Source organism: Ascaphus truei, chromosome 4 (assembly GCF_040206685.1).
Source record: "Ascaphus truei isolate aAscTru1 chromosome 4, aAscTru1.hap1, whole genome shotgun sequence".
Taxonomy (NCBI): domain Eukaryota; kingdom Metazoa; phylum Chordata; class Amphibia; order Anura; family Ascaphidae; genus Ascaphus; species Ascaphus truei.
In genome coordinates this window covers 262,285,840-262,305,958 of record NC_134486.1, presented here as the reverse complement: position 1 = coordinate 262,305,958, position 20,119 = coordinate 262,285,840, and the positions used below count along the sequence as shown (strand labels likewise).

Here is a 20,119-nt window from a genome sequence, read left to right as displayed (position 1 = left end):
TAAATACACACACATAAATACACACACACATACACACATACACACACACATAAATACACACACACACACACACACACACAAATAAATACACACAGATACACACACACATGCATATACACACACACACACACACACACAGATACACACATTGGAGAGCAGTGGAGAGCAGAGGCAGCAATGGATGTGAGTGACTGGGTGGAGGGGGGGTGGAGGGGAGAAGGCATGCGATCCGTGCAGGCAGCTCCCTGCACACAGTCACTGGACAGGCAAATGTACACACCTCTCTCCCTCCCCCCCACCTTCTCCTATCACCCCCCTACCTTCTCCTATTACCCGGGGCAGAAGGGGACGGGACACCGCGCAGACAGAGGAGGCAGGAGCGGGGAGGCAGACACACACATTCACCGTGTGCTCTGCACAAGGCGAAAGTCCCGCCCCCGGCTTCCTCTTTGCCTGCAGCCAATCCCATGCGGCCCGGCCGGCATGAAGCAGTGATGGTGGGGAGGGATGATCGGAGGGATGGTGGGGAGGCTAATCGCGGCGCCCCTCTAGGCAAGCCACGGCGCACCAGGGCGCCGCGGCGCACAGATTGGGAAACACTGGGCTAACCGCTAAGGTAATAAAGGGGTTAAACCCTCCCGCCACCCACCCCAGGTAGCGTAACCACACGTCCCCCCTCTAAACTAGACCATATATTCTAAGATGACCACTCCAACTAGCAACATGACTACGTTGTTCAATAACCCTGCTTTTCCTCCAGGCTTTTTTGTCTATGGGTCAATTTGATTGGTGGCTGAAAAAGTCTCACAGGAGGAGATATTTTTGATAGGGATCAGATAAAGTCCTGCGACTCATTACAAGAGATTTACCAAATACCCTGAAAGAGCTATACTGATATTCTCTGATCAGCCACTTCATCTCCAAGGGCCCTTCCTATAACTCCAGTAACACCATGTTTGAAAATGAGCTCCACTCAGGATATCCCACTCTTTATTACACAATTCAGCTCCCAAGCGGATTAAATTAAAAAAAAAAATAAGACGCCATTGTCCTATCTGTGGACCCAGCTCTCAATAAGATATTTAGGGCGGGCCCTAAGTTTGTATTCAAACGAGCTAAGACCATTGCAAATTATGTTTCACCAAGTTTTTGTTACTCTAAAAATACCAGTGATCAGTCCTTACCGAAAGGTTCCTTCAGATGTCTTCATTGAAAAATCTGTAAATACATGAAACCAGCCTCTGGGTTTGCTTCCATGGAAACAGGTCAGCGGCACAGTACCAAACAGTTTATTAATTGTAATACACAGTTTTTGATCTACCTGCTGACCTGTGGCTGTAGTAAGCAGTATTTGGAACGCACGACCAGGGACCTCAAAGTGAGGATTATGGAACACATGCGACTCATATCAAAAGGGGATCTAACACACCCAGTCAGTGTCCCTCCATTTTTCATCCTGCAGCCTGGGCAACATTAATACCTTTTCATTTCTAGGTATCTAACATGTACCACCCCCAATCCTGTTTGGCAACAGGATTAACACCCTGGATCATCAAGAACTATTTTGGATCTTGGATCACCCTTAGGACCCGCATCCCTTTAGGCTTAAATTCCGATTGGGATCTGGGTCAATTTATTCCAAATTAAATCAAATCCAAAGCTTAATGTAAAATTAACATCTGTCATATCAATTACTAACCTCCATGTGTTATCCCAAATATATATTTGATGTCTGAACAGGTGTGAGTGGGACATTTCAAGGTAGTATTCTGTATAACCTTATGTTCCATCACAATTATTATTATTTTCGATATTGTATCTGGATTGGTTGTCATATATATTGGCCTCATACCATTTGGAAAATATATATGTATCAGAATTGATCTGCACTTATAGTCATTTTGTGTTTATTCAATGGTTATATCAATTTAAGTGGTCTCCGTTAATATAATTGGTTTTGTAGAAATGTATGGGCTCTACTGTATGTGAGTAAAAGTCATACTTTATTCAAGTATCATATTATAACTATACTGTGAGCATATTCCATACCAAAGCTCACATGCTAATATGTTTTGGATATTTATTACAGTGGCGGCCGCCTTTACCCTAGTGCGGCCGTAGTGGCGCAACTCTGATAACCGCGGGCAGATGCAGTATTTTTTTTCCCCCGGAGTGTATTGCGATATTTTAGCGCTCGGAATATTAGCATTTTATTAGCGCTGTCTGCAATACCGTCTAAAAACTCAGGGGGGCGTTCGCGAGCTGTTGTCTTCAAAGTCTAATACTTTAGCAGTTCAACCTACGTCGGTACACAGTCTGCGTGTGCGCGCGCAGTAATTAAAAATTTGCATATTTATACATGCATGTGCAGTGCTGTATGTCTCATTTGAAAATTGTTGAAACACATAGGCGTGTGCTGTAACAGTATCACATTTTGGCATATACAGCGCTCTCCCCTCGCTCGCCCCCGCACACACAGGATAATTTACTGCACTGCAGAATTTCAACTTCTTATCTTATCTACAGTACAGTACACCTCTCCCACACCATTCCTTGGAATGTGTGTCTTTCTGGTTTCAATTACATTCCTACTTGATAGCTTATGATTACTGTGCATGCGTCTGTAACTTCACCACTGCTTGCTTGTGAAGTTCAAGAGTGAGTGACCAAAAAAAACAAACATTTTTTTTCTCCTCATTTTTAATTTTTCGTTTCTCCACAAGCATGCCTAAACCATCTTGATATTACGATTTTCAATCTGTGCTGTAGCTTTTGACTGCGACACTGTGCGTTTGACTGCACATGGTTGATTTGTGTGCTTTTTATGTATTTGGGGGTGTAGGGATCAAATTATTATGATGACCTGCCTTTTGAAAATATGTCATTTCTTTGAACTGCAGTACAGCTAATCCTTCATGCAGCTGTACCCTGTACCCCCCGCCCCCACGCACACACACAAGGCTTGCTCAAGGATTTGAACCTCTTATCCACATTTCTCCAGAGCCATTCCGTTTCTAAAGCTTGCCATTGTGTTTTTAATCGTCCGTCCCTAGCCGAGCATCACCTCTCTGCGCCTGCGTGCCTAATTATCCTATTGTTGACTTTGAGTCACCTCTCTGTAATCCTCTTTGGGAAGGGAGCTAGCTGATTATTACTGCGCATGACTCACCCATCCACCCCCCCCAACCCTTTGAGGCTTTGTTTACGGTAACGCTTTTGATAATTCCTTCTCGAATTTGAGATGTAAATCTGATTTGCACAGAACTGTGAAATTGAGAGTTAAAAAAAACATTATCTGATTCATGTTGTTGATGCAGTAAATTACCACTTTTTGGTCATTCTTTCTTTTTCTTTGATGTGGGGGTGGGGGGGTTGTCAATGATTATGATTATCATGAATGTAAAGAAATATTTATTTTATTTTATCAGGAACAAAAAATACAAATATACAAATAATCATGAATAATACAAAATGCAGTCTTTATTCAGTTCTTCTGTCAGATGAAAATTGAGGGCCGGTGGATAATCATGAATAATGCACATTGATGATAATATTAATTCATAATGTATAATATATAATAAAATATCTATAATAATATACTTTTTTCCGTCTTTATCTTCTTCCTCATTCTGTGTACAGTACAGTAGTTCATTGAGAGAGGAGAGGTTTTGTGTACATCATGACTGCAGTTTAGATACACTTAACTGTACAAACAATTCACAAACTTTACACGATACCCCCCCTCTCCCCCAGTCCGTCCTTTTTTTCTGAAAAGACAAGAAAACAAAAAATTAGTGCAGTTATGTGCATACTGTATTATGGCATTGTGTGCTGCATAGTACTGTCAAACTAGTCTGTACTGGAACTACTGTATACTGTGACTACTGTTAAATACTTTGTAACCAGATGGCTGGTGCTGCTCTCTCAGGGAAAAAAAAATCTGTGCCATACTTACCTGTGTCATACTGTACTTACAATACTACAGTACAGTACTATACATACTACCTTCCTGATGCTTGCCCGTTACGCGCGATCACAATGGGCAACACAGTCGTAATATGGTCAATATATTTATTGCAGCGTTCCACGGTGAGTACATCGTTCTAAAAACTCATTATGCCTTGCGCCAACTCATCCTTTTTGGAGGGTTTCATGACTTTTCGGATATGGTCCTTCAGCTGATGCCAGACCATTTCGATAGGATTGAAGTCTGGCGATCTGTCATTGGAGGGGGGAAAAAAAGGATAATTAGTTAGAGATACGGTACACAGTAAAAACAGTGGGAAAAAATGACACGGTTACCGCACTTACTCCGCTGGCGTCTTCACCCAGTTGATACCGCGCTCAAGAATATGCGCTGTTGACGCGGTGTGCTTCGGATCGTTGTCCTGGTAGAAACGGTGAACATCCGGGAACTCACGAGTGATGTATTCCACAATCTCAGGCACAATTTTCTCTTGGAAGTAAGCTTTATTCATGATTCCTATAACAAGAAAAGAAAAGTGCTCAAAAAACTGCACACTAGTACAGTACAGTGCATAAGGCAAAAGTGTGTGACATACATTTTACTTTACCTTCAAAGATGACGATGCATCCTGGTCCACGCCTAGAGATGGCACCCCACACATGCATCTTCACTGAGTGTTTTGGACGCGGCTTCATAGATATGCGACCTTTTTTGTGGAATGCAAAGGTGGCAAATCTCTCCAGCGAAACAGTAGACTCGTCAGTGAAGATCCTGGGCCTGGACCACTCTCTCGATCTTGTTAACGTCCCTTATCATAGGGTACGTTTTGTAATGACAAGGAATAATTTTATAGGTACAGTACAGTTTCTTAAACAACACTTTAACCTCCTGTACTGTCCAGTACTAACCTCACACGTCCATATTTCCATCCAATTCTGCGTCTCATCTTCTTTATGCTGGTCTTGGATACAGTGAGATTGTGATTTTGCTGCAGAGTGTATTTGACCCTTAAGGCACTCTTCTCATCATTCTCTTCACTTATTTTGTCGACCAGAAGAGTTGTCTCCCTACAATGTACAGAAAAACAACAATCCGGTAAGTTACAGTGCAGTAGGCCACAAGTACAGCACATCATTTACATTAAAATAGTATAAAATGAGATAGATCTACACAATATATAGTTCAATTAATATGCAGCAATATAAACAATAGATATACTGTATTATATACTGTAGTTATATAAATATACCGAAATAACTATAAAATTAGATAGATCTACACAATATATAGTTCTATTAATATGCAGCAATATAATCAATAATAGATATACTGTATTATATAGTTATATAAATATACTTACGCGTTAGTTACCGTTGGTGTCCTCGTGCGTTGTTTGTTTTTTCTGTGTGCATGATAGCACACGGTGGTTGACGGCACGAGGCCAGAAGCAGCTAACCAGCGTTGGATATCTGCAATTCGGTGTCCGCTCGTGTACATCTCCTTAATTCTCATGCTGAGATCCTTTGAAATCTTTTTAACAGGCATTGCTGCGAATAGAAAGAAATACAAACACAAGAATGTATATTCGATGTTTAGTCAATGTGCAGTGAATCCACAAAATGGATGGTATATTTATACGTTAATGACTCACCTTAGAGTACGCCCACTTTTAACACCTGTACCTCGTCGCCATGCATAAAAGGTTACACACTTTGCATAGCCTCCCACTCGATGATCTGTATCTGAACTTGCCCTTGTCCAGATACTGCATTGTGCCATCTGCTTCCATGGATCAACCCCGAGTCTACGGACGCAAAAGCCACTCGCCTCTGCCGTGCCTATCGCACAGAAAAAGCGAAAGGCGGCAGCTGTTTCTAAGCCAAGGCCAAAGCGACAGGCTAAGGCTAATAAAGAAAACCTTCTGCTGACCCCAAAGGCTAAGGGTTTTTATACACGTAAGCCTTATTATGTCGAGAAGAAATTCGGTGATGTACACTCAACACAAAAGAAATGGCAGCCAACCCATCGAACCCGCAGGCCACTTCCTCGATTACGCTTTGACGACTCTGCCGCCGCTCTCCCGGAAATCTACAGCCCATCTTCTCCATTACTCGTCCACGACGCTGCCGCCGCTCTCCCGGAAACCCACAGCCCATCTTCGCCAATGCTCTTCGATGACGCTGCCGCTGGTGTCCCTGAAATCCACGGGTCACTTTCTCTATTATGCTTAGACGACTCTGCCGCTTCTCGCCCGGAAATCCACAGGTCGCTTTCTCCATCTCTCTTCGACGACGCTGCCGCTTCTCTCCCGGAAATCCACAGGTCACCTCCTCCATCCTTCTTCGACGACGCTGCCGATACTCTCCATGGAATCCCCATCTCATCCTCCGTAGCACCCATCCACCCAGATGTCCACAGCACGCCATGCACAAGAACCAGCTCGTTAGACCACATGCTCAATGGGTTAAGTGTGGATATCCCCGGGAACTCTACTGTGCTGGTAAAGATAGATCTGCTTTTAGAGACCATGCTAAATATGGATCAACGGATGCAGAGGATGGATCAACGGATGGAGAAGATGGATCAACGGATGGAGAAGATGGATCAACGGATGGAGAAGATAGAGACTGACATAGCGGGGATACATAATTTGCTCGGTGTTCATGTGTATCCCCGGAGCAGGAGGGTGGCATGGATGTGATGAATGGGACCTTCGACCGCCTTCCAACACCAAGCGCACCCCCTCCACCAGAAGAATTTGTGTACATGTATGCCGTTGAGGAGGGGGATAACATGACAACCCCGTCAAGACCACGCCAGGAGACAACACGGCGACCAAGACAGGAGGAAAGCTTCCTCCCAGACAACCTACCCTTGCCCGCCGCCACAAGCACACCCGCTCACAGAAGAACACCCACTCCCAGAACCCAACCTACATACGCTTGCATCGATATGGTGCCCGACATCATCCTGCGCGAGCTGCCACCGGCACTCAGGGAGAAGTATAGGGTGATGAGTGCTGGTTTACCCCAGAAGTATGCCATGTTAATTTTTGAGCACCAAGTGTCCTACTTGGTGTACTGCGGGTGGGTCTACAATGTGAACTACGAAGGAAATCGCGAAAAAAGGGCGCTTCCTGAAAATTTAAGAAGGACTATTGTGGAGGAATTGCGGCGCTATTTTTCAATTTCAGATCCTTTAATGAAAATCGTTTAAGACTTCATTAATGGCATTTTGCGCCATACAAGGCATCGGCCCTGGAAGGACAATCTGGTGGGGATCGAATTTGCGTGACTGTTCAACTGTTGTTTATTTTTTGTAAATGTTTTGACTTTCTGTACTTTAATAAAGGAGATGTTGCGTTTTTTAAATTTTATGAATAAAGAATTTTTTTTAATAACACCATACTGTTGTGCTGTACATGTTTTGACTTTCTGTACTTTAATAAAGGAGATGTTGCGTGTTTTAACTTGTATTAATAAAGAAATGTTTTTACTTACTGTACACAGGACCTGCACAATTCCAGTCCCCGAGGGCCGCAAACAGGCCCGGTTTTCAAGGTTATCCTTAAAACCAGGGCTGTTTGAGGCCCTTGAGGACTGGAGTTGTGCAGGCCTGACTGACGGTTCTGTACACCATCCTACTGTAAATGTTTTGACTTTCTGTACTTTAATAAAGGAGATGTTGCTTGTTTTAAATTTTATGAATAAAGAATTTTTTTTAATAACACCATACAGGCATACCCCGCATTAACGTACGCAATGGGACCGGAGCATGTATGTAAAGCGAAAATGTACTTAAAGTGAAGCACTACCTTTTCCCACTTATCGATGCATGTACTGTACTGCAATCGTTATATAAGTGCATAACTGATGTAAATAACACATTTGTAACAGGCTCTATAGTCTCCCTGCTTGCACACAGGTTCGGTACAGGTAGGGAGCCGGTATTGCTGTTCAGGACGTGATGACAGGCGCATGCGTGAGCTGCCGTTTGCCTATTGGACGATATGTACTTACTCGCGAGTGTACTTAAAGTGAGTGTACTTAAAGCGGGGTATGCCTGTACTGTTGTGCTGTACATGTTTTGACTTTCTGTACTTTAATAAAGGAGATGTTGCATGTTTTAACTTATATTAATAAAGAAATGTTTTTCCTTACTGTACACAGGACCTGCACAATTCCAGTCCCCGAGGGCCGCAAACAGGCCCGGTTTTCAAGGTTTTCCTTAAAACTGGGGCTGTTTGCGGCCCTCGAGGACTGGAGTTGTGCAGTCCTGACTGACTGTAAATGTTTTGACTTTCTGTACATAAATGTTTTCACTAGCAGTAAACCATACACCTGTTGATGTTTTGAATTGCTGTACACTTAAAATGTTTTTACATTGTATTTGTAAATAAATGTTTTTGTACTTACTCCACCAATAAAAGAAAATGTTGATTTGTTTTAAATTGTTCCATTGTCTCCTTTTATACTGTAACAAAATACAGTGTTTCTAGAACATACTGTACAGTACTGTCCAGGTATACTGTACTGTATACTGTAGGCATGCTCAGTACTGTACATCACAAGAGTATTAAAACAATACATGCTGTATTGGTATAGAATACACATATGTACTGGAATACATGTAGAATAAATGCATACTTTTTATTTTTCGTGTTTATTATACAGTATATATAAAAATATATATATATACATATATATATATATATATATATATATATATACAGCTAAACCCCGTTATAACGCGGTCCTCGGGGTCCACCCTGAGACCACCGCGTTACTAACGGGGTCGCGCTAATTTAAAAAAAAAATGGCCGCCGCATCAGTGTTTTTACCCGCGGTCCCGGCTTCCCCCTGCCACCGCGTGACAGGAGATGGGAGGGGGGATTCCCCTCCGGTTCCGGCTCCCCCTGCCACCGCGTGACAGGAGATGGGAGGGGGGATTCCCCTCCGGTCCGGCTCCCCATGTCGCCGCGTGACAGGAGATGGGAGGGGGGATTCCCCTCCGGTCCGGCTCCCCCCGCCGCAGCACAGGGCCCTCGCGCCGCAATACAGGGCCCCCTGGCCCTGCCGTAGCGCAGGGTCGTCCTGCCCTCCCCCCCCCCCCATGCCCCCCCGCGCTGCACCGGGCCATCCCACCAGCCCCCGCAGCATCGGGGGCCCCCGCAGCAGCCATCATCCCCCTCCACCGCAGCACCACCCCCACCCTGCAGCCACATGCCTCAAAAATCATCCCCAAGGTAAGGTAAGGCTGATTTATGTATAAGTGTAGTGTGTGTGTGTGTGTGTGTGTGTGTCAGTGTGTGCAGTGTGCAATGAGCAGTGTGTCAGTGTGTGCAGTGTGAGCAATGAGCAGTGTGTCAGTGTGTGCAGTGTGAGCAATGAGCAGTGTGTGTCAGTGTGTGTGCAGTGTGAGCAGTGTGTCAGTGTGAGCAATGAGCAGTGTGTGTCAGTGTGAGCAGAGTGTGAGCAATGAGCAGTGTGTCAGTGTGTGCAGTGTGAGCAATGAGCAGTGTGTGTGTGCAGTGTGCAGTGTGTGTCAGTGTGTGTGCAGTGTGTCAGTGTGTGCAGTGTGAGCAATGAGCAGTGTGTGTCAGTGTGAGCAGTGTGTGTGCAGTGTGAGCAATGAGCAGTGTGTCAGTGTGTGCAGTGTGAGCAATGAGCAGTGTGTGTGCAGTGTGCAGTGTGTGTCAGTGTGAGCAGTGTGTGTGTGCAGTGTGTCAGTGTGTGCAGTGTGAGCAATGAGCAGTGTGTGTCAGTGTGAGCAGTGTGTGTGCAGTGTGAGCAATGAGCAGTGTGTCAGTGTGTGTGCAGTGTGAGCAGTGTGTGTGCAGTGTGAGGTGTGTGCAGTGTGAGCAATGAGCAGTGTGTGTGCAGTGTGAGCAATGAGCAGTGTGTGTGTAGTGTGCAGTGTGTGTGCAGTGTGTCAGTGTGTGCAATGAGCAGTGTGTGTGCAGTGTGTGTGCAGTGTGTGCAGTGTGTGCAGTGTGTGCAGTGTGCAGTGAGTGTGTGCAGTGTGTTTTTTTTTTTTTAAACGGGAGCCATGGGAAAACCGCGTTATAACCGAATCGCGGTATAGCGAGGCGCGTTATAACGGGGTTTAGCTGTATATATATATATATATATATATACGGTCTAAAAACAACAGCATACTGTTCCAGGTTTTCTATGAAGCTCTCAGTTACAGTATTCTATCCTAATCAATAACAACGGCCACTAAACCACTAAACTGTAGACTCCGGTACATGTTTTTTTTTAATCAGATTCAGCAATGTGCAGGCATTGTAACACAAAGCGATATTATCCATCGAAATCCCTCCATTTGCCGTTTTCCGCATGAGATGACAAAGTTTTCTTTTCTGAGGAACCAAAAAAAAGGTAAAAGTTTTACTGTAATGGTCAGTCAGTCCCCTAAAGAAGTTCCCACAGTCAGTCCCACCAATAATTTTCTCGGGGGGCGTCTCCTGTTCACATGCGCATGCGCTTACCGTCGATGTGAAGACACGCATATGCGTTTCAAGAAGGTTCCAATGCACATGCGCCTAGCTTTTCACCAATTGTGCAATATCTACTGTAGAAGCTGCTCAGCCAATGATATTGCTTACAGGAGAATCGCTTGACTTTTGAATCGCATTGATATTTCAAAAACAGAATAAAATATGCCAACATTACTCACCATAGACTTTGCCAATCAGCTGGCGCCGAGCCACTGCCAGTCCCGTATTCTTGATCATACACGTCGTTGACAGGTGACAGCGGGAATACTACACCTGTAGTCAGCTGATGAGGCTGGAAATCGCTTAGGTACATGCAAGCTTGCTCGAATCTGTACGCGAAATCCGGCTCAGGCTGCAGGTATCCGGGCGGGGACAGACAGCAAGGGTTGCCAGTCACCAGGTTTTCACTGACGGTCGGACCGTTATTGGAAGCTGTCGCTGTCGCATTGCTTGCCAGCGACTGACGTTTCTTAGTTGGTTTTAACATGACCTTTCCCCTTTTGCAGTCTCCATGATCATAGATACGGGAAAAACCCGGTGATACACACCAATACCCTCCAATAACATCGGGATCAATACGAAAAAAACATGGATCGCTATATAACTTTTTCCTTATTGCACGCTTCCACACATGAGCATCTGGCGAAAATTTGTAAAAGTCATAGTTTTCGATAAAATACTGATAAATTTGAACAACTGTTGCCATCTTATCATCTGTTGCATTAATCGCGGCCCATATTAAATAAGCGTACGTTCTGTCGGGTTTTTGGAACATAGACTGCAGTTGTGCACTCATGGCGGGACTCTCAGGACAATAACACCAGACCAGAAACTGTGCTTGTCTTTTTTTTAATATGAAAATTAATACATTATTGTAACTTCTTCAGTCCCAAGGCCAATTTACAATGGACCACTGTGGTATTTTTTTAATCACCTGCAAGTCGAAACATTACTGAAGCGCATGCGCATTACAATTCATGAATATCTGCCATTGCAACCAATTAAATCCGAACCATTATCAATAAACACATCAACCGCGGGTGTGAATGCGGTATGAATGCGGCATGAACGTGGTAAAGTGCTGTGAAGTGCGTGGCATTCGGAAAAAAATCCCGAAAAAATTCAGAGATGTTGGAGAATAAAAGGGGCCGCGGCTGTATCTTCACTTAGGTACACCATAGGAATATAACTATTGAATATAACACTTTGTTTATATCTATCTCAACCCTATGAATTAATATGTTTTTGGCTAATAAAATATAGGTCCCTTACCCCCCTTTATTTATAGATAGGCCACTCAATGTAACTGAAGTGTAGAATATAGGGTCAATATCATGATTAGATTCACAAATTAATTCATAGATAATGTATATATTGTATTCCCTTTTTGATGAGTATTTAGTTTGTTATATGTCTTTATAGCATGGGATTTATTCCTCATGTTTATTGGTTAAGGTGTCTGTAATACATACATTCTTTATGTATATAGTTATTTTCCAGATCTTCTGGTTTCTTGTCTGTGTTTTTAATGATTTTTTTTGCGCTGTGTTCATGAGCCATTTGTTCTTTAACAATAACATTTCCTCTATTCAAAGGCCAGTAAAAGGCGCACTGACGTTGTGCGTTGGGTGTGCGTGCGTCTCTCACTCGGGCACGTTGAGGTCATGAGTCGGGCACGCTCGTTGGGCACAGTCCGGCGTGATGACGTCCCGCGCCCGGGTCATGCGAGGCATGCTGACTTTACGATGAGGGTGCCAGGGGGAGTTTACCTATTGCGAAAGGGGATAGTATGATTGAATGTACACTGTACCGACAAATACACTCGTGTAACACTTGTATGTATGCCTTGACAACACGCCACAACGTGAAACGCGTATGTGGGGTGACACCTTCCTTTTTTTGTCGTCATGACTAATAAATAATCATAACTTTTTTAGATTGTTCCATTTGTTAGTGTTTACTCCATTTTTATAAATATGTCGTATATTAAACAATCAAAGTACCTTGGAACACCTCTTGATCCTGAAGATTGGGAAGAGATTTGGGAAACAGTCTCATCCATCTCTATCAACACCACTATAAAAGAGAACAGTTACAAATTGCTTTATACAGATGCAGTGTTATCTAAATTTGTTTTCGGGTGCAAGGAAACTGCTGATGAATGGAGCTTGGCCGCGGCCCAAACCCGGCTTCCCCACTCACAAAAGCACAGCATACTGGTTGCCCTGAAGGGATTAACACAGTGGGAGCTCATGCTTCTGAATGGGACTCCCTCAGTGTTAAGCCTACCGGGTCGCCACCAGTCTGTAAGAGCTATGCAGATAGGGGTTTGGGGCATTAACCAAAATAAAATACACATACTGTACAGTACATAGTAGATGAGGTTGAAAAGCACATAAATCCATCAAGTTCAATCTATGCTAAATTTAGACGACAGATATATGCTATATTTATACCGTACGTACAGTATATTGATCCAGAGGCAGACAAACCCCAGTTAAATATCATCCAATGATATCTCATAAGGGGAAAACTAAATTCCTTACTGACTCCATATATTGGCAATCAGATTATATCAACATCCTTCCCGTGGTATATCCCTGTATACCTTTCCTTTCTAAAAAGATGTCCAACCTTTTTTTGACGATATCTATTGTTCTCTCCAAGGGTAATGAATTCCACATTTTAACTGCCCTTACTGTAAAGAACCCTTTCCTTTGTTGCTGGTGAAATCTCCTTTCCTCCAAATTTAAGGGATGACCCTGTGTCACTTGTACTACCCTTGGGATAATTAGTTATTTTGAAAGCGCCTTGTATTGTCTCCGAATATATTTGCATATCGTTATCATATCCCCTCTTAGACGCCTCTTTTCTAATGTAAATAAATCTAATTTCGCTAGCCTCTCCTAATAAATCAGATTATCCATCCCCTTTTTTAATTTGATGGCTCTTCTCTGCACTCTCTAGTTCCATAATGTATTTTCTGTGGAGTGGTGCCCAAAATTGTACTCCATATTCAAGCTGTGGTCTTACTAATGCTTTATAAAGGGGCATAATTATGTTTACTTCTATCCATTGTCTGTTTAATGCAAGATAAGATCTTGTTTGCCTTTGAAGTTACTGCATGACTTAGGGCACTATTGCTACAGTAAGCCTGCTGTCTACAAGCACTCCTAAATCATTCTCCATCAAGGATTCTTCTAATTTATCCCCATTTAATTTGTAAATTGACTGTTTATTCTTGTTTTCCAAATGCATAACCTTACATTTAACTTACATTTATAAACTTCATCTCCATTTACCTGCCCAAGTTTCTAGTCTATCCAAGTCCTTCTGGAGAGAAATTACATCCTGTTCTGATTCCACTACCTTAGTGTCATCAGTAAAGATGTAGATTTTGTTCTCTGCCATCCTCAAGGGCATTAATAAACAAGTTAAAAAGCATGGATCCCTGAGGTACTCCACTCACAACTTTAGCCCAACCTGAAAAACTTCAGTGTATTACAACTCTCTGTGTTCTATCCTTCAACCAGTTTTCAATCCAGAGGCAAATATTTTGACCCAGTCCAATTTCCTTTATTTTGTACACTAAGCTCTTGTGAGGAACCATATCAAAAGCCTATGCAAAATCGAAATAGACATCAACTCCATTACCCTGGTCTAAATTCCTACTTACCTCCTCAAAGAAACTAATAAGGTTAGTTTGGCATGGCCTATCCTTCATAAATCCATGCTATTACGAATAATGTTGTTTTCGATTAGGTATTCCTGAATATTATCCCGTACTAAACCTTCAAGGGGCTTCCCTACTATTGATGTCAGGCTTAATTCCCCGGCTGTGATCTAGCTTCCCTTTTTAAATATAGGCACCACGTTTTGCGCCAATCTTGTGGTACTGAGCAGTGGAAATTGAGTCCTTGAATATTATATGTAATGGTTTGGCTATTACTGAACTTAACTCCTTAAGAACTCTTGGCTGTATGCCATCAGGGCCAGGTGCCTTATTTACTTCTTCCTCAGTTAACCAATTGTTCGTAAATATAGAGGTTGTGGCTTCCTCCTATGGCACTACTATTGCAATTGATTCTTCCCTGGTAAATACAGAGACAAATAATTAGTTTAATACCTCTGCTTTTTCTTCATCTCCAATAATTTGCTTGTCCATCTGTCGCGATGGACGGAACTTATCAACAATTTTTACATTTTGGGGATTCTCGATTGAGCAAACAAATTAAGCAAAATAAATTGTCATTTATTTCCTTGATAGACAAATACACGACAACTTCAGAATACACTTAATAAAACACTTACTTAAATGGGGGAACAGGATAAATGGTCCAGTGAACGAAAAACACAGAAATAAAGTCTTTTAAATTGCAGTCCTTTTGCCAGGGGCGCAAGTTGCCAGCCCGTTATTTCCTTGAAATGTAAAAAGTTTGTTCTGGTTCTTTGGGGTTCGTTCTGGAATCCCCAGGGCTAACAAAATCCTGAAGCAGGGCTAGTTTCCTTGTTGCGATGTTTTTAACCAATGGCGTTCAGGAATCGCAGCCGCTGTACTTAGATCTTATCTAAGAACCAGAGGAATGAGAGTTACAGGCCTCCTTAAGGACAGGGGCCCATGGAGTTTTTCATTAGCCTCATCCCATTGGCAAGGAATTATCTTCCTCCTATCAGAGCCTGCCATGTAACGTGGGAAAATCCTACAGCCAGCCCAGGTAACTCTGAGTATGCTCAGTGAGCAGCTTGGTAGCACCGCTGAATAAAAAGGGGCCACTCGTTTCAGGGGACACACAGTCTGGAGTTTGGTTCCAAGGTGTGAAATATCCAAGATGAGTAACAGGATCTGCTACTCAGAAACATCCTGGTTAAGTCACACTTTAAGACTCTGGGGCCTTTCATATCACACACGTCCCTAGACCCATAGGCATTGCCTCAACAGGGAGCTTTTGAAGCTGGAGAGGAACATAACCCCAGCTCATGTATGCATAACATTTGTTCCTTAATGCATTCACTTACAAAGGCGGACAGGAAAAAAAGTTCCCGTCCTGACTTTTAAAATGCACACAGTAATACACTTTATAAAAATATCTGTTCCACTTGTCTTAGTGTTATATTTTTAATATGTGTGTGCTTGGGGGGTTACACTGAGGCTGCACACCAAAAATCAGGGTGCTGGCTCACTCGGTTCCTGAGTCAGCAGTCTTAATGGACCGACTCCTGTTATTCAGCATTGCAGGTAGAGACTAGCCTGCATAAAGGGGACAACAATGCATAGAAGGGAAACAAAAAAATAGATGTCTGAGCAACGGACCAATATTAATTCTAAGTAGTTACTCATATTCAAAAGAAGCAATTTGGCTTGCTGGCCATCATTAAAGGTCTTTGCAAATGACACAAGTATGCAACTCCCTAGTGCAATTCCGTTTACATTCCTTTTGTTAAAGTTTGGTTCTTTTTGCTGCAGATCTATAGCAGCCAATGATGTCAGAGGATTTCCTGGTAGAGTTTTCTATAAATTAGTGTCCTTCACTTTCTCAAAGTGCAAACTCAAGAGAGAAATTGGGGCAAGATGCAAACAGTGGCTATTGTGGCCACTTCTCAGATTTAAAGCTGCAGTTCAGTCTTTTTTTTCCTTTTTTTTTTTTTTAATTGATTTTTTTACTTCAATATTTTCATGTGGGCAATCTCTAATTACCTAAGGAACTGTATAGCTGCAGGTCAATTCGTTCTCCATGTATTGATCTGCAAAATTTGGTGACATCATTAGTGAAGGGATCTGTTTTTTTTTCTGCTTCTGTCTCTCAGTGGAAGCTCATGAATATTCATGAGCACTCCTGCACTGACATGTGCTAGAGGGAGGGCAGGGCTGACAAAGGGGTGTGCCAGGGCTTGTGACAGGACATGAAGGGGCTGTGCCTTAGCAAATGGTTGTTAAAATAGAATACAAGAAAATTGGTCTTTCAAAGTTGTTTTTTTAAAAACAGAAAATGCTAAAAGTATTTTTTCTTACTACAGAACTGATTTATTAAAAAAAACACACATGCAGGATATTGACTGAACTGCAGCTTTAATGATACAGATGATTTATATTTTCCAGCATTTCAGTGTATGTAGGTTTGCTGGAAGCCTTTCCTCCAGTGTGAACTTTGACAGTCACTAAGTTCTCTTCTTGTTTTTCATGCTAGTATTCTTGCTCTATTTGTTTGATTTCAGTCAACGAACCTCTCACTAAGTAAAGAAGATGAGAAATTTAGAAACTTACAGAAGGGTGCCTGCAGCAACTGGTCATTTTTCTGGTAACGGGAGGGGATTTTGCATTGCAGATGCTTATTTAAAATGTAGTGCAGTGTTTTATTGCTTTAGTTATTTTTAAATGCTGCTTACTGAAGATGATTCAGACATTTGTCACCATGTAACCTCAAGCAAGTAGAGAGCTGACTTGAAGTTAAACATTGCGTGTGATCACTGTTTAAACAACCAAAAAAAATAAATGGCTTTTAATCGTCATGTTTAGAGTAGTAATCTTAGTCTTGCTTATTTACTGTTTGTTTTCACTATGTTATCTGGCTGGGCATAAACTATACCCAGTTCTAATTTTCAGATAAGTCACCGTGAAGCAGTGTTAGAATTGTTGGAACAAGTTTCAAGCAAGATGTCTTTATACTGTTGTATTTCTTGCTCTGTCTTCTCTCTCGTACAATCTTTGTAACATTACCACTGGGATTATTCACATTTTGTGGGGGCCTTCAGGTCCGCAGACAGTTCTCCCGGGGCTCAGGACTAGAATTACGCCCCTAAACGCCCCCCCACCCCCCCCTCGGCGGTATTGTGAGCTCCCCCCTCCCATTTCACACCTCATGAGCCCCCTCTATTTTCCACCCTCTTCCCATGTATCTCTCTCCTCCATCTCACTCCCTCTTCCTCACTCACCACCTCTCACCTCATGTATTTCCCTCCCCTGCGTCTCACTCTTACTCCCTCTTTTCCTCACCCACTCCGCCCCCTCTCTCCTCTCACTCACCCCCACCTTCCGTCAATTACTCGCCTCATTCAAGCCCCCCCACAAAATATGATACCAACCCCCCTAAATACATATAACCCCAACTCCCAATACATAATAAAAAATACACCCCCCACCCCACAATACATATTAAAAAAGACACCCCGCCCCAATAAATATTAAATACACCTCCCAAACCCCAATACATATTAAAAAAAAAAATACACAACCCATCCCCCCACTACATATTAAAAAATACACCCCCCAATCCCCAGTCCAAGTTGGGCCGGTCCCTGACCAGGCCTGGCTACCGTTCTTCTCGCGGCTGGGCCCGGCTCTCCCTCAGCTATGGGCCTCTTTCCTTCTGTCTGACGCCGAGCTTCCAACGTCAGTGCGCCGGAAGCTGAGCCACGCTTACTTCTGGCGAGCTGATGTCATGAGGCCCGTCGCGCAGCAGCATTGGAAGCTCGGTATGGGACAGAGGGATAGAGGCTTGCAACTGAGGGAGAACCGGCCGCAAGAGAACCGGCAGCCAAGCCTGGCCAGAGGTCGGGCCCAACTTGCAGCACCTGTCCTGGCTTTCCCCCCCCCCCCCCTCGTCTGCGGCCCTGGTGGCTTCTGGGAATTGGAAAGGTCTTTCTTTGGTAACAGTTTGCCTGTGAATAATGTTAAGAATAATGTCTATGGGGAGCAAAGGCCTGGAGAAAAGTTTGGACTCTGCTTTCTTTCACAATACAAAAAACAAAGGTACAACTTTATTAGTTACAAATAATTTTTGAGGAAATAAAAAAAAAATCCATCTCTTAAAATATTTAGCAACTTGCTTTTTATTTTTTTGTTTTCATTATTCAGTTGCTCATATGCATTAAATCATGAGCCAGTAAAGCTAATATTTCATATTGATTTAAACATTGACCATTTTTATTCGCCAAAAAGCTCAAATAATCATAACCAGATATCTCTAGAATGTAACAGTTGATGAGAAATGTAAGAATTACTGTGCGTATCATAAAACGTTTTTTTTTTTATTTATTTTTTTTATATAAATTGACAAGGTTATATCAACAAGAAGAGAACAGTGGAAATGCTGGGGTGTAATGGGCCCTCTTAAATTCCTCATAATTAACTTGGTCCCAAGACTCATTACACCCATAGCTTTTCTACATGTGTTCCTTTTATAGGTTATGATAGATCTGTTGTAGGTGCACCACAACTATTGGAGGTGATAAAACCCCTTGACTATGATACATTGAGCGCAACACATTCTGTTTTTTTGCTGTATACTTTTGTAAATAGAGTAGTGGAAATGCACATTTTATGATTTAAACATATTCTCAGAGGGACCTATTTAGGGCCAGGTTACAAGTTACGGCAAAATATTTTTCAGATGCTCTCTTTTGAAATGCATGCTTATCCCTTTAATGGAGATATAATTACATTAGTTGTACCTTTACGTATACGAGGAATAGTCTTCAATACATACAGTAGTAAAAATGTGACCATAAACCGTCACAGTTCTTTCTTTTTTAGCATAAGCAAAACTGTACATGCATGGAAGCCCAGCTGGGCTTAAATCTGTAGCCGGTCTCTGTATCCATTGCCTTCCTAATAGTAAGAGAGTATGAGAAGGTGTTGAAGCAGGGTCGATAAGCTGCATATCGCAGCTGCACAAAAAGATAGAACGAGAAGTTTGTATTGAATGTTTTTGACTCAACAATCCGGGTTTAAATGTCACAATACTGTAAGTGTACTCTATTTTTTAATGCTTAGGTTATTGTACTAAACACGACAATACAACTACCCTGTTGCGTACGGATGGTTGCAAATACAGTAATTAGTTAAAAAAAAAAAAAAAAGTATCCTGTAGCTATAAGAATCTGTCTAATTAAAGGAGCAAGTCAAGCTGGTTTTTATCTTCTTACTTTTTTTAACCTGGAGCTGAACCCCATTCATTTCAGCTTTGGGAACCCCCTGCTTCCAGAGATAACTACCTCCAAATGGGTTGCTGATTTGTCGTTAAAGTTTAAAGCATCAAGTTTAAAGCATCCGCGTCACGTGGGCCAAGAGGAAGCCGAACGTGATGATGTCGCAGGGTGCGGTGGCTTTGAAACGCCACCATTATATGTACCCTGTTGGCTAAGCGGCTACCGACACCACCTATGGAGGTCTTTATCTCCGGAAGTAGGGGGTTTCTGGAGCGGAAATTAATGAAGTTCAGCTCCGGAGACGCCCTGCTTCAATCCGATCTTACATTTTTGTTTTAAATCGCCACAAAAATTGCATGCTTTGATTGCCTCTTTAAGGCAAACTAGGTTCCAATGCTCTGTAAATTTACTTGTTCCTGAGATATGCTATAATGTACCATAACACCATAACAACATAATCATGTTCTCACACAAATGTTGGTGTTGAAAACGGCAAATTACAGATTAGTCTGCATTTTAGTATGTAGATGCAGATTGGACATTTCTCACTTTCGTAGGGTTTTTCCATAACTGTATACCGAACAACCAGAGGTTTTGAAAACCCACATATATTTGTACAGGAAATTGACTGCAGAGCCTTTACTCACATTCAATTCGATTTTTTTTTTAAACAAAATCTTTTTTTATTTTTTATTGGGAAGGTAACATTGGGATTTAACTCTCTT

General features: G+C 42.4%; 1 protein-coding gene across 13 annotated transcripts in view; it reads left to right on the top strand.

Moving 5' to 3' along the window:
- AHI1 (Abelson helper integration site 1) overlaps positions 1–20,119 on the top strand; it is a 282,040-nt gene that overhangs the window by 185,315 nt on the left and 76,606 nt on the right. The window contains exon 22 of one of the 13 annotated variants that reach the window (XM_075597398.1): positions 16,683–16,765. The exons of 11 other annotated variants lie outside the window; for them this stretch is intronic. In XM_075597398.1, coding sequence (XP_075453513.1) covers positions 16,683–16,701 — 19 coding nt within the window. In that variant the 3' untranslated portion in view covers positions 16,702–16,765. Of the gene's footprint in view, positions 1–16,682; positions 16,766–20,119 lie in introns of those variants that run through there. One more of the 13 variants, XM_075597401.1, reaches the window with a different exon arrangement.